This window comes from Pleurodeles waltl, chromosome 12 (assembly GCF_031143425.1).
Source record: "Pleurodeles waltl isolate 20211129_DDA chromosome 12, aPleWal1.hap1.20221129, whole genome shotgun sequence".
Taxonomy (NCBI): Eukaryota; Metazoa; Chordata; class Amphibia; order Caudata; family Salamandridae; genus Pleurodeles; species Pleurodeles waltl.
In genome coordinates, this window is record NC_090451.1 from 149,419,522 (window position 1) to 149,441,301 (window position 21,780).

At 46.0% G+C, this 21,780-nt stretch overlaps 1 protein-coding gene across 2 annotated transcripts in view; it reads right to left on the bottom strand.

Moving 5' to 3' along the window:
* The window catches only part of LOC138267270 (polyunsaturated fatty acid lipoxygenase ALOX12-like), a 115,455-nt gene that overhangs the window by 80,526 nt on the left and 13,149 nt on the right, over window positions 1-21,780 (bottom strand). For both annotated transcript variants that reach the window (XM_069216129.1, XM_069216128.1), the window contains exon 2: window positions 19,461-19,659. In XM_069216129.1, the coding sequence (XP_069072230.1) occupies window positions 19,461-19,482 (22 nt within the window). In that variant the 5' untranslated portion in view covers window positions 19,483-19,659. The remainder of the gene's footprint in view (window positions 1-19,460; window positions 19,660-21,780) is intronic.

A 21,780-nucleotide genomic window follows, 5' to 3' on the forward strand; every position in this document is an offset into this window, starting at 1 on the left:
AGATTTAGATAGCAAGTGAGAATGGACTTGCTCAGGAGAATAACTCTTTCTTATATATGTGCATCATGGTATATGAACAAGCTCCCGTCCACAAATATCGACCACACTCTACACAGTGTTTGCAGATGATATTGTAAAACATTAGTGCATCCAGACAGCTCCTTATTGTAAGACAGACTTGGCACAATCGACCGGAGCTCTTCAAAACGTATACCTTGCAAACATACACAGAAAATGTGCATTTAGTGTCTCAAATCCCAGGTCAGCAGGGACACTTACCACTGCAGGAGGAGGGGAAGGGCCCTCCCTCTGGGATCCGTGGCAGTGGATATCGAACAAAACCCAAGGACCCTTGCACACATCCGCCGGCCTACATTCCGAGGAAAAGCCAACAATGAACTATTCTTATGTGCTTCACACTTGGAGGCCACGGCTTTTATCTCAACACATAGTGGTGGGAGGCGGCGTTGTCCGACTTGTGATCCTTTGGGGACGGGACAGGGAGAGACAAAGAGAAACACCGACCCTCCGGTCTCGAAATGTATGTAAAGCGCTAGCTGTGCTTTTATTGCAGCTCCGGAGCGCTGAGAAAAACACACAAAAAATAAAATCAAACCGCTACAGAGAGTAAACAGAAGGCCCTTGGATGTCCCAAGGGATGAGCTGTCCCGGATTCCTAGCAGCAGGCCCTGGAGGGATTGTAAATGTTTGATTTGCTTGTATACACCGCAGCAGCTGTTCCGAGAGAGGGCCGTGGCCTCTTTGCTGATGTTTCCAGCCACACTGGAGATGTAATCAGGGCTGTATTAAGCAACAACGACTACATTACCACAACTATTTAATTAAAAAAAAAAAATAATAACAACATATCAATACGCACTGCCACAACCTTTCTCCGTGTGCCTTTTTGGGGCAGAGCAGAGGTCGTGGGGCGCAGTTCATCTCATTTCACTTGTGACAGCAACAGAGCTGGAAATTGAAAAAATGTAGTCCCTGATTCCAGAAAATTGGGGTGTTGTTCAAACCCCTCGGGCTCTATAAGGCCTTTGTTTTATTTATTAGAACATTCTGCCCTCTAGTAGCAGAATGTTCTAACAGCCTCATAGCTGTCTGTAGCTAGGCTATATTGGCATTAAAGTCCTGCCCCCTTATCAAAAGTCTTCTACTTCAGCTTGGGTCTTTAACTTTGGCGTGGGCCTTTAATGGCCAGTATAGCCCACTACGGCTGGCTATAAGGCTATAGTAACAGCAGGAGATTTGAGTAGTAGTACAACGGCAGAGGTAACCTCGCCACCGTTGTAAGGGCGACTCTTCCCATCATTGTCAAAGGCAGCTGTTTTCCAGAACACTACCTGGGGCCTTCGAGACCCCATGTCAACACCTAGAATACTAAAAAAGGAAGGTTTGGACCTGGCAAAAGGTTTATTTTATAATGTTGAATTGGTAGTTTAAAAACGGCCGACTAGGCGTCCGTGGAAGACTTAGAGCCATGTTTTCACTTTGTCACTCTAGTGGTAGCACAAGAAGTGCTGCAGTCCTCTAGGACATGTAACTTACAGGCCCTGGGTACACTCAGTACTATTTACTAGGGACCTATTGGTGGAATAAAGAAGCCAATCAGGGATTAGCCAATTGTGCTTACACTTTGTGGGGTCAGAGCACATGCACCGGGGCCTGGTCAACAGGATCCAGTGCACTTCAGAGTAGACGGCCCAGCAGCATCAGTCCAAAAAACTGGGAGGTGACCATACAAAAAGAAGCATTTCCTTACAGAGGTGAACATTAACACAAATAGAACTGGCACATTTCAGAGGTCCTTTTCCCTGCTTCTAGAGATAATGTTACTTAGTCTGTAGATGTCATTGCTCCACCAGTATACATAAATGGTCACAAATAAGCAGTTCTGGGGAAGGAACTTTCACAGCCTCGTGTAAAATGACTTTTTGATGCCTACATCCCATACCACAAAGCCATTTTTAGACCATTTTCCCAACCTGGTGCCCTCTTGTGTTTGGGTACAAGGCAGCTGCATAAAGTGGCAGTCATTAGCACCAGACAAGCCTAGAAGGTCCGCAAACTTTATTTCAAGTCCTTGCATTTCGGAAGTTAAGAGACATCCGATGAAAGACTGCGAATATCAGAAGGTGACGGAGCCACTTTAGTACAAGCAACACCTTTTCCACCTCCCTGAGGCACCACGTCCTCTGTGGTGGTAAGATACCCATGTCCACAAACATTATGTAGGCGATATTCCTTTGTTTTCAGAGGCAATCCTTGGGATAGTCCTCCAATTCTTTACATGAGAAAATACCAGAGTCTTTCATTTAATCAGTCAACCAGCTTCTAGGAAGCACAGGAGGGCAACGTTTTTGTGATTGCTACTCTGGTATATAGATAATTTTATATTTCAGAATACAGCAAAAACAAACAGAATAGCCACTGTTGAAAGCAACCACTGTATGCATGTACAATAGAGCAGATTTCCAATCAGCAGTGAACATGCTAGCCTTGGGGCTTTCCTATACAACTATTAGATCTGACATCCATCTATATCTTTTGTTTGTTCAATAAATATTTTGATCTGTTTATACAAGGGAATAAAAGTAAAATATGTATTCCATAGAGGCAGAGGGGCCATGCCCCCACCTTTTTCCCCTGAAAAGAAGAGTGTCTGTAGGGCTGAACAAAGATCAGCCTGACACACTCTTCTTGTTCAGGTCAGGCAGCCAGGAGCTAGACATGCGCTATATGGGTGGGCACCTGACTGCCTGGGCTGAACTTTGCCAGGCTGAGGATTTCACAGCCCTCAAGTGTCTTGAGGGCCTCCTCCTCTCGATGAGAGGGAGTGCTACTGATTGCCTCGGACCTGGGGCTTCAGTTTTAAGCCCTGAAATGTCCTGGGCTAAGTGGTAAATCAGTGACACATCACAAAGTGGGGCAAGGTCAGCAGTCTCACTGACTCCATCCCACTCTGACGCGTGAGGGACTGCTGCCTCTTCTCATTGGTTCACCTAAGATCAGGCAGCGAGAAGAGGCAGCAGTCCCACACCTCCTGGAACCTCCAAGGCTTCCCTACCCAGCTGCAGCACAGGTACGTTTGGTGTGTTTGAATGTGTGGTGTGTGCATGTGTATATGTATAAATGGACGAGTGTGTGAATACATGGGTGTGAGTGTGTATGGGAGCATGTGTGCCCCCACTGGCCCCGCCCCCTGCTAAAATTACCAGCCACAACTGGAAATTCGGGGTACATTTGTTACATGGTACACATATTATTTAAAAAAACTAACAAGCATTGCAATTTGGGAACTGTTGGCTTTGCCAATGGTTTTTGTCAAAGCTCACAGCATGGCTAAAGAAAAATGTGCATCACTTTGTGGTCTAGGTCATGCATGTTATATTTACTAAAAGGAGAAGTGGGTCAGCACAAGGAAAACAGAGGGAAGGGGAGAAGCACACAGGGGAAAACAGCATGGAGACAAAGGGAGAAGCACAAGAGCAAGAGAGAAAGAGTGGGGGCAGAGAAGCACACCAGTGAGAAAGAAAGCAATATGAGCACGAGTGGGGGAGAGGAGAACACAGGTTAAAGAGACAATGTGGAGAGCATGTGTGTGAAGAAAAGCACATGGGTCAGAGAGAACAGCGCACGTGCGGGTGAAGGGAGGCAAGCACACAGGCGAGAAAAAGCAATGTGGCACCTGGTGGGGGAAGAAGTACTTGGTGCGAGAGGAAGGAATACGGAGCATGAGGGGGAGAGAAGCACACAAAGGACACAGCTGGGAAACACATGCACACACCTGGAGTGGTTAAGCTAAAAATAAAAAAAATGTTTGATAAAAGTCAGCAGTAGAAGGCAAATCTAGCCAATCACAGAGATGGTAAGTCAGCTAATTAGCAGCAAGTGAATGAGTATGAAAGTGAAGCCAACCAAAGGTAAGCAATGGGAGGGCTCTAAGCCCAGATGAGCTCTCGGTAAGCCCACAGTAGGTCTTTAGCAACGACACAGCTGTGCTGTCTGATAGACAAGACCTAAAAAGGGGTAGTGGGGACCATAATGACAAACCATGTCCCTAACTAAGTGACCACCGGTTTGTTTTTTCCTGGCTGATAAAAGTTAATTTGGGACAACTCTAGAAGTAAACAGCAGGTGTAAGATCAGTCAAGCAGGGCAGATGGGAACCCTGACATTCTTCCACCTGGCAAGAATATACATACCTGCACAGAGAATGTTAAAACAAATAACCCCATTGTGTGTCTATTGGGGCACTTTAAACATGTCAAATAAAAGCAGGACAGCTGCATACTGTGGAAGGGACCATGCTATTTGTAAAAAAAAAAAAAAAAGCATGCATTATATCAGTTGTGAAAACAAATCTTAAAAACGCTGCCCGGCTTAGAAGATATTTCTGATATCTGAAAAAGTGAAACGTTTTCTCTATTTATATTTATATATATATATATATATATATTTTTTTTTTTTTCATTCCCCTCACATTCGCAAGAAGCTAAAAAACGAAAAGTTAAATGCACAGGGTGGTCTCCTTTGGATTCCATGACATAAAATTATGCAAACGATGCGTTATTCTACCCCTCGTGCAAGGAATTCTTTCAGGCTTGTCGCCTGTGTCTGTTTACGGTCCTCGCCTTGGCCGCAGGTGAATTTTCTGAACGTTTACTACCCTTGCCAGCTGAAGATAGTGCGCATGCGCAAGCAAATATTTGAACACGCATTTCCAGTGCTTAATTTGTGCTTGTTGTAACCGGTGCTAAGCACCGGCACTTATTTTTGAGGACCGGCGCTTAATGTTCTGCCTCAAGCACTTACAGCGAACTAAAGACACATTTGGGAAAGACGGAGGAAGAGAAACACGAAAAAGCTTTACAATGGGAGAAAGCAGAAAGCTGCCAGAGTGAGCTGAAGGGACAGGGAGGAGTTTTAAATGAATTGAAGAGGCCCGAGATGGCTTCGGGATTACGCTTTCAGTATTCCGTGTTCGCACATTTAATTGCAGCAGCTGCATGTTTAAAAGGAGGGCTTTGAGCACCGGCACGTTTTTATTTACAAATTAAGCACTGCGCATTTCACAATAACGTTAGCGCCAGCGCTGCTCCAAAAACGTGTGTACAACACGTTGTTGCGTGTGGGAAAAGAAGCACGACCACCACCTACAAAAAAAAAAATATCAAAATATTGCATTCATTCAATAAACATTTGTGCTAGCAAAGGGGAAGAGCAGAATGTTCGTCTCCTGAAATAACAAAGACAACATTGTTTATAGTACAAACCTCCGCCAGCGTCACTCACATCTAATGAGGTCTATGAACAAAGAATTTCAGAGCGGCCCCGGCCGAGGTGAGCATCGCCTTCCGCCATCAGACATTCCAAAACTAACAAAAACACAAAACCACACAACGCCCGGCTGGAGGGCGGCAGCAGAGCCTTACGGGGAGGCAGTCACACCCTAAATCTCCAATCCTATCGCACACACTGGTGAGCACTGCAAAGTCGAGAGGTCTCCCTGCAATAGGATTGTACGACAACTTCTCCTTGTTATGGTGTGGCCTGTCATTGTACAGTGTAGTATGGCATGTCATATAGTATGGTGTGGTCTGTCACTGTGTAGTGTGGTATTCATATGGTACGACAGTCATTATATAGTATGGCATGATATGGCCTATCATTGTACTGTATGGTCTGTCATGTATGGTGTGGGTAAGGCCTGTCGTATGGTGTGGCGAGGGAAGGTATGGTCATGCACTGTATAGTATGGTATTGCATGTCATTGTACGGCGTGGCCTGTTATTGTATGGTAAGCTTTGGTATGGTATGGTCAGTCATTGTATAGGATGGTATAGTATGGTTTGGCATGGGAGAGCCCCTTATTTTATAGGATGGTATGGCCTGTCATTATATAGCATGGTATGTCCGGTCATTTTATATAATAGTATGGTACGGTCTTTTATTATATAGTAATGTAAGGTATGTTATGGCATATACAGGACTTCATGGATGTAACCCTACTCCAGGCAATGTAATTTGATCTACTATCTGATCATCAGGAGAAGGTGCAGAAGAGATGTCAGAGTTACAGAAGCAATGTGAGGTGCCGACTGTTGGATGGATCACAGGCTCATAGCATCGAAAATGAAGCTCTGTATTATGCCAAAGAGACAGTCACATGGCTGTAAGGCCCGCACAAAGATCCATATATCGAAGCTGAAGAAAAGCTGCATCACTGAAAACCTAGTGAAAGACCTACTGAATGAGAGTGTTGATGTTCGTCCTGAGGATGACGCAGAAAAAGTCTAGGAGTGATTCCACAACACCGTCTAAACAGCTGCATCCAAGGTATTAGAGCCCTTCAGACAGAGGCATCAAGACTGGGTTGAAGAAAGATGTGGAAGTCTGGGCCTTATCTGCTTAAAAGCCCAACCTGCATGTGTCCATCAGAATGATCCATCCTCAGTGGCACAGAAGGCCGTGTTCATCAGCGCTCGCAGAGCAGTACAAAACAAACTGTGTAAAATGCAGGACTTGTGACTGAGCGCCAAAGCAGATGAGATACAGGTATGAGCAGACAGGAACAATTCCAAGCGGTTTGATGAAGCCCTCAACATATTATGGGCCGCAGACTTTGGGGAGTTCTCCCCTCCTGAGTTCAGATGGCACTACTCTCTTTACAGAAAATACACTTATCCTCTACAGATGAGCTGAACATTTTGGAGCAGTTCTCAACTGCCCTCAGTCATAAATGATGAGGCCATAAAAGGATGCCCCAGGTTGCTGTCAACGACTCCATGGATGCTCCACCAGATGAGGAGGGTGTGAAGAAAGAATCAATAAGCTGTCATGTGGCAAAGCCCAAGGGTCAGATGGCATACCAGCAGATACTTACAAAGACGGTGATTTCGTGCAAAGTTGGTGATCCTGTGCTGCTATGGAAACTCACTGAGCACATCACTGAAACTCACTGAGGAGTTTCAGTTGTTCTGGAGACAAGGATCCATTCCGAAGGAACTGAGAGATGTGGCCATCGTACGCCTCTGTAAGAGAAAAGGTAATCGCCAGGTATGCAACAATCACTGTGGAATCTCACTGCTCTTGACAGCTGGGAAAGTTCTTGCACGAGTTCTGCTGAATCCTCTGATCTCCTACCTGGAGCAAGGCTTAATGCCAGGAATGTAGTGCAGCTTCCACAAGGGACGTGGAACCATTGACATGATCTTCGCTGTGCATCAAATACAGGAGAAGTGTCAAGACAGAAGTTTAAGCTTTATAGAACGTTTGTGGACCTCACAAAAGCATTCGATTTAGTCCATCGCCTGAGAATTTGGAGGATCATTGTCCTGACAGATTCATACTAATGGTACAGCAACTTTATGATGGTATGATGGCTTGCGTCGTCGATGATGAAATATCTGAGGCCTTCCCAGTCACCAACAACATCAGGCAAGGGTATGCTCTCTCTCCCACTCTGTTCAGCATATTTTCTGCCATTCTGAACGATGCCTTATGGTACTGCCCTGAAGAAGGTGGTCTGAAGTACAGAACTGCGGTGAAACTCTTCAATTTGAGGCGACTACGTGCCACCACCAAGATGAAGGAAACTGTGCTGAGGGGGGTTTCTCTTTCCCAACGATTGTGCTCTAAATGTTAGTAGAGAGCCAGAAATGCAAGCCAGAATGGACAAGTTTTCATCTGCAACTTGTGTCTCCCCATCAGCACTAAGAAGACGGAGGTCACGCGCCAGCCAGCTCCGCATGCATAACTATCACTGTAAATGGAAAGAGACTGCAGGCAGTGGACCACTTCATGTACCCTTTCCCAAGCAGTGTCAATCAATGCTAAAGTAAAATGCTGAATTGCAAAAGCCAGCTCCACAGTGAGCCGACTGAGCTTCAACATTTGGGAACATCGAGGCATCAGCCTACCAACAAAGCTGAAGATCTACCAAGCAGTTGTAACTCTGCTGTACACCTGAAAGATGTAAACGGTCTGCTGGAGTCATGCACAAAGGCTCGATCACTTCCACGTATCTTGTCTGCGCTAGCTTCTGAGAATCAGATGGCAGGACAAAGTGCCAGATACAGAAGTACTTTCCACATCTAGTCTGCCTTCAATTCATACACTGCTGATGAAAGCCTAGACCAGATGGGCTACGCATGTTGTCAGAATGTCAGATGAGAGTATCCCAAAACAGCTCTGCTATGGAGAACTCACAGGGAAAAAAGACTCCAGTGGAGGACAAAATAAGTGGTTCAAGGATACCTTGAAGGTCTCCCTAAAGTTCTTCGAGATCAACTCTGCCACCTGGGAAACCCTCACACCCAGCATAGCGCAGCCTAATTCACAAAGGCTACAAAACCTCTGAGGCATGCTGCTGCGGTTCAAATAAAATGTGAGCTGTGCAAGTCCAGAGCTGCCCATACATAACCAACAATGTCATCACGTTTGTCTGACGTGTGACAAGACATGTCACGCCTGAATCGGACTACTCCGTCATCTTCGGACACACAGGGCCCGGTCAACCAAGCAATGAGATGTCGAGGTCTTCATCCACAATGATGGACAAACATCATGATATGGTACGGCTTGTTATTCCATGGTAGGATATGGCCTGACGAGCGTAGGGTATGGCCTGCGATTGTACAGTATGACATGGTATGGAAATATTTGTTACACCGTACACATTAAGCTACAAAATGAAGAGCAATAGCAGCAGCCAAACAAGCAGAAGAGCACTTTATATATGTTATTTTCATACTAGAATGTTCTATCCAACCCCTAATTGTGCAAACATAAACCAGTTTAAAATGCCAACTATTTTTTCCATAGAACATTGTAATCATGTCCAAGACATACTACAAATCATGAAACAAAAAAAAACAAAAAAACACGTATTACAACCGGAGTGATTACTAACTAGCAATAGCACAAAGCCATTTATGTCATTTGACACAACCTGTGGTCTTCTGGAGTTACTATGATGCTCCAAAGAGGGAAGGAGACAGGATGAAAAGTAAAGGGAAGCGAACACAGGAAACAAGCGCGGAAAGCAACAGCACAGAGCAAAACCAGGAAGCGAGACCCCCAATAACACACACACACACACTGGTACGAAGTGCTGCAAGTAGAAGAAAACAATATATTAACAAATTAAGCAGAAGCAGCGGAAGGACCCTCCCAAAAACAAGAAGCAGTGCTTGGCAAAGTCTCTACATACAGGCGAAAAACACGAACAGAAAGTAAAGCCAAAGTAAAGCCAGCCAGACCAAACAGGAGTCAGCAAAGAAGACTGGCGGCAATGGATGGTAAGCAAGGGGCGGCCTCTAAGCCCGCTATATGTAAGCGAGGTGTCTCAGCAGCTGCAGCGCATATCCAGTCTCAGGGGAAACCTGAAAAGCGTGCAGTCAGCGGTGCTTGGGGTTTTTTGAAGGAACACTTCAGGGATATTCGCCTTAAATTATGTAAAATCAGGCAGGAGCATTGTGTGCTGCTACACTCCCCAGTCTGAAAACACATCACAAACAGGATCGTGGTAAATGGTAGGCACTGCAATGCAGAGCTTATCGGCTCATTTTCCTGCCTACACACACTATATATATTATTATATATATATATATATATATATACACACACACACACACATACACACGCATATCACAGTTAATATATATCACAGTTGTGTTCTCCACTGTGTAGTTATGCATACGTGTAAGAGTTTGATAATGTTTTTTTTGCCAACTTTTGGGGTGAGGCTAAGTCCCCAAGACTTTCCAATGGGGGGTGGGCAGGAGCAGGACCCTTCATTTCTCAATGCTCAGCTCCTTCCATACTCCTACTGCCAAACTCCCCTCCAGCGACCTAATGCTTGAGGGAGCAATGGGGGTTGGAGTATAGAGATAGCACTCTAAGAGGTGTCTCTCTAAATTCATTCTCTCCCCCTGTGGTCCCCAACTCATGCTTGGAGTCCTCTGCAGTTTCAACACAAATCATTTTCCCACACCAGGGCTCATTGTCTGAACCCTCCCAGATCTTGCCAAGATTCAGTAGTGAAGCCAGCCGGTCAAGTGGCTTGGGCCATATGCATCCCCACTTGCTAACCTGATGCCCAAAAGAGTAGCCAGCTCTAAACAACCTGGCAAGGCCATGAAGGGCACGAAGGCCCCCTGCCTCTCTTTGTCCACCCAAGCCAAATGTCTTGTGGACGGATCCACTCCGTGCAGTACTCTAGACCTCCCGGCACTGCCCTGTAAGTCTATAGAAGACTTCAAGCCACTCGTAGCAGACCTTTCAAATTAGTTTCTAGTGACTTGCTTAGGGAAATGTAGGGACATTCTAAAGGCTGAACTAGCTCCCCTCGTGGCCTGTCTTGACATGCTAGATGGGAAATTAGAACCACTAAGGGTACCACCACCCATAGGGTAGGAATTATTGGACAGCTCCCTGTAGAGCTCTCATGGCCGCAGGTGCAGCAGACTTATGGGGCGCCGAATCCATTACCCTCCTTTCAATTACCTCTCCTGCCAGGTTCTAATAGCATCCCGAGTTCAGGGGGTAATTCAGGGGGACAAACTAAAAACACCAGAAAGATGTGGGAGGGATCTCTTAATTAGCCATCATAGTAATCCCCCCACTAACATTACTGAACTTCCCCCACGGTGTATTCCCTATCTAATTGCTTTGAGGGATGTCGCTGCACTACTGCCTAACATAAGTGAAAATCCTGAAACTTTGAAGAATAAACAGTCCCCTGGCTAAAAGCTAATGCAAGGTGGTCTCAGGACTTATCCAATGTAGTTATATCTATTAGAAGAACACATTGGCTTGTCTCACATACTAAAAACTGCGAAGGGGGCTGTGTGTGAGTGAACTTCAAGTACCCTCATCTTGTTGAATGCTCTTGGGCCGCTTAAGTTTGATGGCAAATCCTGTTGGGCGTATCAAGGCTCTACCTTTAGGGTATTCCTACAACCCCCTCACTTCCTCTACACATACTAGGCAGCAGCAAGGGCACATATGGTAATACATCATTCAAAATTTCTACCAAAAATATTTTGGAACCCTTGTCTTCCCTGGATAGTCAAGACTGACAGTGTCAGAAACTGTTCTTTGATGTTCTCGGTCTCCCTGTGGTTAAGAGAGGCTCTCAGAGTCTCCGACACTGCCTCATCTCCTGTTGATAGATTTACCGCTCCAATCAGCACTTTTAGTTACAATGCTGATTTGGTTACACCAAAGTCCCCAGAACCCGTTACCCTCGGTCCTTTCTCTGCAGTGGAAAACCAGCAGAACGTACTAACCATTGAGGTACCAGCTTCCCTGAATTTGGCTCCAACGGAGCTACACACTCAACCAATAGTCTTGCCTGCCTCAGTGGAATTACTGCCACTTTCTTCCACGTCCAGATCATCTTCCATTGTTTGGATTACACTATCTTGGAACATTGCTGGTCTCAACTCCAAATAGGCAGGCTCCGACTGGGGGACTTTTATTGACTCATTTGACATCTGTATGCTGCAGGAAACTTGGTGTGTCGAGCTAGCTCACAGGTCTGGGTTTGCCCCTCTTTTGCCCAGTCATTTCTGGCGGGAGTTGCTGCCCAGTGTGCGGCCTAGCTATGTGGATCAAAAACTCACTAGTCTTTAATATTACAAGGCTTGATATAAATTCACAAGATGTGATGGGTATCTTTTGCTGGGGCGGGTCATTGTGCTATGCTTTCAATGTTTACAACAGGCCGGGTGGGGCCAATATGTTATCTAGCACCATGCACGCATTAGGAAATGCTATAGATTCCCTCTCACAGTATAATAGGGTAATTATTGCTGGTGATTTGAATGTCACCTTTGAACCTCTTGGGTCAGTGCCATTTAATTTAACTAAAGAGGAAGATACTGTCTGAAGTGTCCCCCAACTAGACTTGGCCCCAGCAAAGAGTTGTTCCTTGGTCGCCAATCAGTTGATGAGTTTATCCCTACACTTTGGCCTTCAGGTCTGTAATGTCAGATCCATTTTGGATCGTAGTGGTGTCCACACATTCAAGCATATGTGGCAAAAGAGTTGTATATATTATTTTGACCCTGCTGAAGGTTGTAGAGTGCTTTGTTAGTGATCATAACGCTCTCCTTTCAATCCTTAGCGGGCTCAGGTCCAGTGAACACCAGGCTGGCAGATTTAACCCTGGGGTTAATCGATCACTCGCTAATGATAAGCGGGCTATAAAATGGAAGGTAATTTGCAGGGATCCATCGAGGTTGGCCAAGATTTATGGCCAGATGGTGGACACTATGGGAATCTTGGGCACCAGTGGTTCAAGTATTACTGACTATGGCCCTCATTCTGACCCTGGCGGTCTTTGACCGCCAGGGCGGAGGACCGCGGGAGCACCGCCGACAAGCCGGCGGTGCTTCAATGGGGATTCCGACCGCGGCGGTAAAGCCGCGGTCGGACCGGCACCACTGGCGGGGTCCCGCCAGTGTACCGCGGCCCCATTGAATCCTCCGCGGCGGCGCAGCTTGCTGCACCGCCGCGGGGATTCTGACCCCCCCTACCGCCATCCAGATCCCGGCGGTCGGACCGCCGAGATCCGGATGGCGGTAGGGGGGGTCGCGGGGCCCCTGGGGGCCCCTGCAGTGCCCATGCCACTGGCATGGGCATTGCAGGGGCCCCCGTAAGAGGGCCCCTAAATGTATTTCACTGTCTGCGGCGCAGACAGTGAAATACGCGACGGGTGCAACTGCACCCGTCGCACAGCTTCCACTCCGCCGGCTCGATTCCGAGCCGGCTTCATCGTGGAAGCCTCTTTCCCGCTGGGCTGGCTGGCGGTCTGAAGGAGACCGCCCGCCAGCCCAGCGGGAAAGTCAGAATTACCGCCGCGGTCTTTCGACCGCGGAACGGTAACCTGACGGCGGGACTTTGGCGGGCGGCCTCCGCCGCCCGCCAAGGTCAGAATGAGGGCCTATGTGTCTATTACGAAGTGCCATGAAAAGTTGTGCAGGTCCCTTGAAGGTCTGTTATGTAAAGCTGGGGGCAGGGTTCCTAGGGTACGCACTCATTGTGCTTGGTTCAACAGCCACTGCAGGACATCAAGACCTCCTCTTTTCCAGAGCTTGAAAGCTGGCAATTGCATGACATTCTTGGAGCTCTGAAAGATTACAAGGTTGGTGTCTCCCAGGCTGAATTAGAATGGGAACATGATCTTTGGGAGTATTTGGTTGCAGCTGTTAGGCCAGGGGACACCAGGTCATTCTGGGGATAGTGGCTCATGGTAATCGCAATATAGTTACCAGTGTTGATGACAGCCTTCAACCCTAGATCTGTGTGGACCACTTCTCGAATATTTATGTAGCCAATCCCACCTATGGGAATAGAGAACTTGAATATGTCACTCCCTGTCCAGACGGATGCATTACCCCTTTGTTCTTGGAGTTTAAGGATGTCGTGCAGGCCATTATGGCCCTTCTGGAACACAAAGCACCAGGCCCAGACTCTAGCCCTGGAAACCTATTTAGGGCAGAACCCTTGATTTGAGCTGCGAACTTGGAGCTGCTTTTTTGCTCTCTATTGGAAGGTGGCCCTTTCTCTGTGTCTTGGCATTCTGCTGAGAATACCTATTTACAAAAAAGGCAACAATGATGATCCTGGAACTCATGGGCCCATCAGCCTTATTGATACCTTCTAGAAACTCTCTTCCCACCTTATCCTAGGGAAGCTAATGGACTGGGCCAAGGAAAATGCCATCTTTTCTGAGTTCCAGGCAGGCTTTAGAAATAGGGTCAGCACAGTGGATCAAATTTTCCGCTTTTGTTGCCTCTAATGGAAGCCACTAACCCTTGATAAAGGCCACTTGTATGTGTTTTTTGTCATCTTAAGATCATCCTTTGATGCCATTCTTAGAGGCAAGATGTGGGAGGTTCTGAAAGAGATGGGCATTCCTGACAACCTTTTCTGTGTCATAATCAGACTCCACGCGCATAATGTGTCCAGTGTCACGTATGGCAACAATGGTGAGCTTACTGATCCTTTCAACATTGAATATGGGGTTCGCCAGGGTTGTGAGTTGGTCTCTACTCTGTTCATGCTCTACATCAATTACCTTGGCCGTGCACTCAACTTTCCAGGCAATGATGCAACCAAATTTGGCTCTCATAAAATCGCAATGCTGCTCTTTGCAGATGACATGTTGCGGTTATTTAAAACTCTGCGTGGTCTGCAGGCAATTCTAGATAGCTTTCTAAGCTTTTGCAACGCTCGGGGACCTGAGCTTAACATTAATAAAACTAAATTTGTGGCATTTAAGCCTTATAAATCTGGCAGGGCTAGGGTCATGGTGCAGGGTGTCCCACTCAAACAGGTGCAAGAGTTTGTTTACCAGGGGGTGTGTCAATCATTGAATGAGCTGGTCCACAAATATTAGTAAGAGTGCTCTGAAACTCCAATATGAAGCGGAGGTTGTGTCTAAAATGCATAGGTAGACCCATGCAAGCTCTCTTGCACCAGTCGTTGAGATCCGGTAAGTCGTCACTCTACCCGTTAGACCAGGGAGTCCCACAGGGGTCTTCACTGAGTCCCACCCTTTTCAATCTGTATGTGAGACTGTTGGCTGCGGTCGTCAAGCGGTGGGGCCTAACCATGGTATCCTACGCAGATGATACGCAGCTGGCGGTCACACTGAGTGGGGACTCAGACCTGGAGGCTCCCAGGTTTTGTGATGGTCTGAGGGAAGTGGCTAACTGGATGAAATCCAACTGTCTCCAGTTAAACACCAAAAAGACGGAGATTATGGTGGTTGGTAAACAGGTGGTTTTGTGGGATGATAAATGGTGGCCTTCGGAGTTGGGTGTGACTCCCCTCCCAGCGGCAGAGATAAAAAACTTGGGGGTATGGTTTGATTCTTCTCTGAGTTTCATCTGTCATACCAAGAAGGTGGCGGCTTCTTGCTATGGCATCATCAGAGGACTTCGACCTATCCTCAAATTCTTTGATGCACCTACAAGACAGCTGGTGGTTCAAGCATCAGTGCTGTCTAGGTTGGACTATGCCAACTCCCTACTGGCGGGGATAAACCAGTCAGAATTTCGGCGGCTCCAGCGGGTTCAAAACGCTGCGGCCCGACTGGTGACTGGTCTCCCCAGGCGATGTTCGGTGTCCAATACTCTGAGCTCTCTCCACTGGCTCCCTGTGCAGCAGAGGATTAGATTTAAGGTTCTCTGTTTTGCATTTAAAATCTTAAAGGGTACTTCCCCGCAAATCATGGAGAAATTGCTGATTCCTTATGTTCCCTCTCGCACTCTTAGATCGTTAGGCCAGAACTTAGCAGTGGTTCAGTGCTTTAAGCTGAGCAGAATTGGGGGCCGCTCCTTTCGAGTCCTGGCAGCGAGTTGGTGGAATTCTCTTCCTCCACAAATCCGGGCCATTGATGAGCTCCTTCAGTTTAGGCGGGCTATTAAGACCTTTTTATTTGTCTAAGCTTATCTGTTGTGTTTTGTCTTCTTTTGCCCGCTTTTAGTGCTGTGTTGTGTTTACCTTCTCAAAGCGCCGGGACGCCCCTTTGCTGGGGCAGCTGTGCGCGGTACAAATAAAAATAACATAACATAACATAACATAACATAAAGCAAAGAGCTCTGCCATCTATGGTGCAGAATTATGGGGATACACTGCCTCTGTTGAGCTCTACAAAATAGAAAGTAGGTTTGTGAGGATTGTTATCAATCTCCCGCAGAGTGTTCCTTGTTCTTCTCCGCTTTTAGACTTTGGTCTTTACCCAATTAATCTTACTACCTTATCCAGACTTTTTTTGCATGGGAATAGACTCTGGTCCACAGAGGAATTGGAAACTTATAGAGTCTCGATCAAGGAACTTTTAATTTAAATTTCTCTAGGGTGTGAGAAGATCAGCTGATTTGCCTATATCTAATCTTTCCTTTAATAAATAGGTCTTCCCTCTCTTTTGGATCCACCGGGCACAGCTAAGCTAGTTCCTACCTCTTTGATAAAAGATCATTCAAAAGAGCATCTGTGGCTGATAGAACTAGAATGTGTTAAAGCAGGGAGTTTAACAGACCTGCTTTTGGACATAAAGATCAATCCAGGTTATGAATGGTTTGTTGAAACTCTCCCTGGCTCTACCCCCACTACAACACTATTTAATATGGGGGTACAGGGTTTTCCCAGTAAACAGCGTCTGTGTGAAGTGGGGTGCGAAGTGTTGTAGCCAAATTTAAACCATTATTTTTTTGGCTTGTTACTGCAGTCAGCTCGGCCCCCGTGTGGTTCCGCAGGACTCCCAGGGGAGCCAGCCAGATCCCTGTGCATCCACAGGTGTCACACAGGACCTAAAAAAATGTAGAAAAAGGAAGACTGTGTTGTGGGAAATCAGTGGGTGGCTGGGTCTCAGACGACATCGCTATGACACACTGCTTATGACCTCACATATTACATTAATGATGAGGTATGAAATCTATAGCGGTGCAAGTCATACGTAGGTCAGTTACGTGTAACTGGTGAATTTCAGTGGTTTTAAAATCGTAGTTTTTTTTTTATTATTAGGAAAACTACATATAATCTATGTATAACTCCACTTTAACCCTTCTTTTTTGTAGGGGAGAAGATATATAGATCGATAGATGGATAATAACTCTCCCCCTTTCTCTGTGTGCTAGTAAGATTCATGCTTTTTACATCACTTTTACCACGTGCAATAATAGCGACCATAACAACGCTTATAATAACTCAAATTAAATGATTTGTGAGAGCCCACTGCATGGTAGAGGGGTGAGTTATAGTTAATGTAGTGGGACAATTGATGCAACAAGACTGTACTGAGGTGGTGGCATAGTAATTTGAAGGTGATGCGTAAATTCTAAATTTAACTTATACATTTAGAATGTCTAATGTTTGTATAGAAAGAATAAAAAACCTTTATTATGGTTCAAGCGATCAGTAAAATTATTCAGTCACACATTTTCAGTCGTTTTTTAAGAAATTTATAGCGATAGACTGGAAAAATGGGAAACATTTGGCTGAATGAGTTAGAACCAGATTTATTTGTATCATTAGGTGCAAAAAGCATTTTGAAAATACGTTTTTTAAGGGGGAGAACACGCAAGAGAAAGCAGCAGCTATTGCCAAACTAGAATTCAAACCATGCAGGAAAATGGTGAGATGCCACACCTTCACTTGCTGTGCTCCAAACGTGTGCGACTCCCTCCCAGTTCAGCAACGCCTGTCCATTCCTTCCCCACTTATGGAAAGAACTGAAGACTCGCCTCTTCAAGCCGCGCCTTCTTCCAGTATAAAGCATCCAGCTGCCAAACCCACCCAAAGAGATGCTCCAGTAAAGTCCCAGCACATCCTGTAGCCCTGGAGTCTCCCATGCTTATCCTCCTTGTCCCGTGCCACTCCCCTAATAAAGTTCTCATGCCTCCTCCACCTCCCCATCCTGAAGTCTTGCCCTTATTCTCAAATGCCATTGCCCTCCTCAGCTCTTAGCACTCTTTACGGCAATCCCGCGCTCTCTACCCTCTACCCTCTTCTTCACCCACCTACATGCCCCTCCGCTGGGATCATAATGGGATCACCCTTGCCCCTCTGTACCTTCTCGCTAAAACTCTTTTCACCCCAATCTCTTACGTTGTATCGAGGTTTGCTCTATATAAATTACATAATACATGAATAGTGCTTAATTTTTAAATATTATTATTATTATTATTAAGTACCTGCACTCTTGTCAGGAGACCACTGCAGTTTGCTCCACCCACTGCCCTGACAGCACTGCCAATTACACATCTATTAATCCTCACACTCCTAAAGTGGGACCATTCAGACTATTTCAGACCCCCAAAGTTATGACAAGGCCTTGGAAGGCAGGAATTAGTCGTTTTTCATGCATAGTGTATATTTAGTAACTGTTGTTCTGCTCATCTTTATATTACAGAAACAGCGCCACCATGTGCCAGACTTTAATAATTGTGTTGACAATGAAGTTCCGGTGCTGAGCACTGGAAACCACGGACTCAAATTAAGCACTGAATATGACCCTCATTGGCCAACAGCATTGAACAATTATTCAATCTATAATTTCAGTTTGAGAATTGTAACACAGCTGATTTGATGAAAACAAGTGAGATGCTCCAATGGGAATATAATTATAAAGTTTTGCAGTCACCAGAACAAATTTAAGACCCACGTTCTAAAAATAAAATTTGAGGAACCGTGCGAGGTGACCATGCATCAAAAAGAGCGGGTGAAATCCCAGCACCAGCCTGTGACGTTTTGGGAATAAGTGGGTCTTAAATAATTCTGCAGACCAAGGCCAGTTCTTGAAGCAAAATTCCAGTTCAAGGAATCTAAAAAAAGAAAAAAAAAAAAAACCCAACAAAAAATTAAGCGTTTAGAAAATTAAACGATTTTACAAAAAAAAACGGAAATAAAACCCCAAATGTTCATTATAAAGTGGGTGGTGCCTAAAAAAAAAAAAAATAATAATAATAAATAGTAGTATGTTTGCTGGTCGGGGAGGTTCAGATATCACCAGGAAGTCTGTGCATCTTTGTTGCTCCGATAATACAAATGGGGAATTTAGAGAGGTAATCAATACTAAGTTGTTATTGGATACTCCAGAAGAATGGGATTTTTCCATTTACAAACACAGAAGACATCATTTTATCGAATTGCTCCTCTTGCGATACATGGCCATTTCCACGCGTGCCCATTCTTTACACTATTATTCCAAAATCTCTTGTTTGGGTGTACCGCAATAGCCGCAGCTTCACTTGCCGCAGCTTCAGAGCGCTGCCACATGATTATGGACAGTGCTGGGAACAATGGGCCAGCTAGTTAATTTACTCCACTAGCTAACAACCTCAGAAAAAAAAATAAACCATGTGTTGGTGCACCCTTACATCAATGTGAAGGGACCACAGAGAAAGTGGTGGTTGCACCAACACCCTAGAGCCGTCTCAAGCATGCCTTCAAATGTTCAATGGTAAAGTACAAGATGGTAGTCCTTGGTACAAGTCAATCTTCATGCTTGCTGCAAAACCCTGGAACCCACTTCTTTGTTCCTATAGAAGATGGAGCAAGGGTTTCCATAGCCCCTGGGAAATTTAGATTTTCCAGTTCTGGTACTCCTTCTCCCCTAGCTACAGTGCCATTCCTGAGGTATTTTGCTGCAATATGAACCACCTAGTGGGGGCGCCAAAAGACAGCTGCCTACTATTGCCCTAAAGCAGAGCCAGCCTGGAAAAAGGACTGCAATAGTGTAGGAAACAATTGAAGGCCTTCATTTTGAGATTACCTCTTGACTTGATATCTCGTGTGGATACCAAGCTCTCTGGTGCCTTCCTTCGCGGTCCAGGAATCCAGGCACTGGCAGCTGGAGCGCTCCATAAATATGTTCCAACACAACACCACACACCTGGTACAACATAGCAATGAAAGAAATGAAGAAGGCCTACCAGAGCCCTCGGGGAGGCACATGATGACGTCTCCGATGAACCAGCGGTGACAGGGGAATTCAAAGGTGAGTCCACCAGGACAGGCCACCGTCACATGGCGGCAGAACCAGTTATCTTCCACCCAGTACCGCTGCTTCTCCAGCTGCACAAACTGCAGCGGCCCGAGATCCTGCTCGCTCTCCACCTCATAATCATCCACCTGGAGAGACAAAAAGGTGCCTTACTTCTCCTGCTGGGTTTGGAATGGATACTGAGAGGGGGAGGCAGCAACATCAAAGGTGTATGTGTGTTTGGGCGTGTGGCTGTGTGCCTTTCTCTGTCACATGAGAGTGGAAGAAGAATTTTTGGTGCACAGTGCGATGACATATTTTGGCGCCTTTTTGGTCTACCCTCTTGCATGCACTTTCTCCCCCTCCCAGGCACATGTGCCACACCCCTCATTTTACTCCAGCATCAAAATGTTTCCAGAGACATCTCAGAGTTGCTCATCAGATTATCAATTACACGGTGGATGGGTAAACTGTAATTACAGAAGTATTGCAACATTTTGGAAACAAATGACAACATCAAAGAGTTCTAAAAGAAGAACAGGTTTTAGGGGCATGTTGAAACCTTAGAACCCCACTTTAATACTTTAAATGTCTTTGTGCTGCCCCCTGTGAAACACAAAGTCGATCATATTGTGTAGCTCGTAACCTGCAAAGCAAGGGCAGAGAGTCTCATCCATGAACGTCACTTCTCCTAAATGTTAGGGGTAGCAGAAATGATGTCACTCTCCATTTGAACTTTACTTTGACTCACACAGACATGGTTAGTACACCCACACACTCACAGGCTCTCTCACATAAACACTCCCACCCGCAAGCATGCACACAGCAGACATTTAAAATAATGATTTTCTTACCTATGCTACCAGCAACGGTCATATACCAACCAATAATACAACATTCTTTATTACACTAAGAGAAAAATGCAGCATTATTCAATATTAGTGAAATAAAAATGTATAGAAAATAAGAAAAGTGGAGCCCCAACTGATGTCAATAATGACAGTGCCAGGGGTCACAAGGGCCAGTTGCGACCCCTGGCGACCCTTAAATGACACCCATGCTCTCATCAGGGAGGTAAGCCGGTGGTTTTAGGGCTAGTGGTGTGTCACCGAACATAGGGCCATATGTACCAACGCATTTTCCCATAGACAGAACGGGTAGAACACTTTGATACATCTGGCCCATGGAGTCGCTCACACCCTGGTGAGGATGATGAAGAGAAGCTGAGCACAGTCGGACCCAGAGAAACAGATCACTGCAGTGTGTCCCCCTAATGTGCTATTACTGGAGGTGAGGAGCAGAGTACTTCACAAAAACACACCATACCTTCAGAATTCACCCGGTCCCAGTGCTTAATTTGTAAACAAAAACGTGCCGTTGCTCAAAGCCCTCCTTTTAAACACGCGGCTTCCGTAATTAAATGTGGGAATACGGAATACTGAGGCAACGTAATCCTGAAGCCATCCCCGGCCTTTTCAATCTATATAAAGCCACTCCCTGCCCCTTCAGCTCACTCTAGCAGCTTTCGGTTTTCTCCCTTTGTGACGCTTTTTCTATTTCTCCTTTCCTCCGTCTTTCCCATATGTGTCTTTTGCTCGCAGCAAATGCTTGAGGCAGAAGAATAAGCCCCGGCCCGCACAAATAAGTGCCGGTGCTCAGCACCGTATACAATAAGCACAAATTAAGCACTACCCGGTCCTCTGCAAATGTATTACCCATGTTGGGGTTTCGTGCAGTAGACAATGGACATATAAGTAGCTGCTTAATTCAAGGCGTCAAAATGGTACATTTCATACAGAGAAATAAAGGACCACCGAAGGCAACATACAAGCAGAGGGAAACATATTTTTTCCCTTCCTTCCTGAAAGAATGAACGCTTGTTTGCAGAACCGCACCTGGACATCTCCTGGATTGTCCTGCCCACCCCCTCCCTCAGGAATTTGCATTGCTTAGATTTGAGCGGGGGCAGCGGGGGAGCTCCGTTTGTACGCGCGCATTTTTTTCTGAGGAGAAAACAACTTTTCTCCACGGAGAAAGCCTTTCTCCTGCACTCCCGCCAAACGTGGGCGTGATCTGTTGACTTTACGACCATTTCTCAGGTGGGGGCGCGTCAGTCTGAGAATGGCTGCAAAGGTTCGTCTGCGGGCGTTCCCAGACCTCTAGGGCAAGCCAGAGGTTGCCAAGCCGCCTTCTCACCCACGAAGTGCGCCTCGTGAGTGCAGGTTTCTGGTGGGGGGGGAGATGAGGCGCAGCCGTGGGGGGGTGGGGGA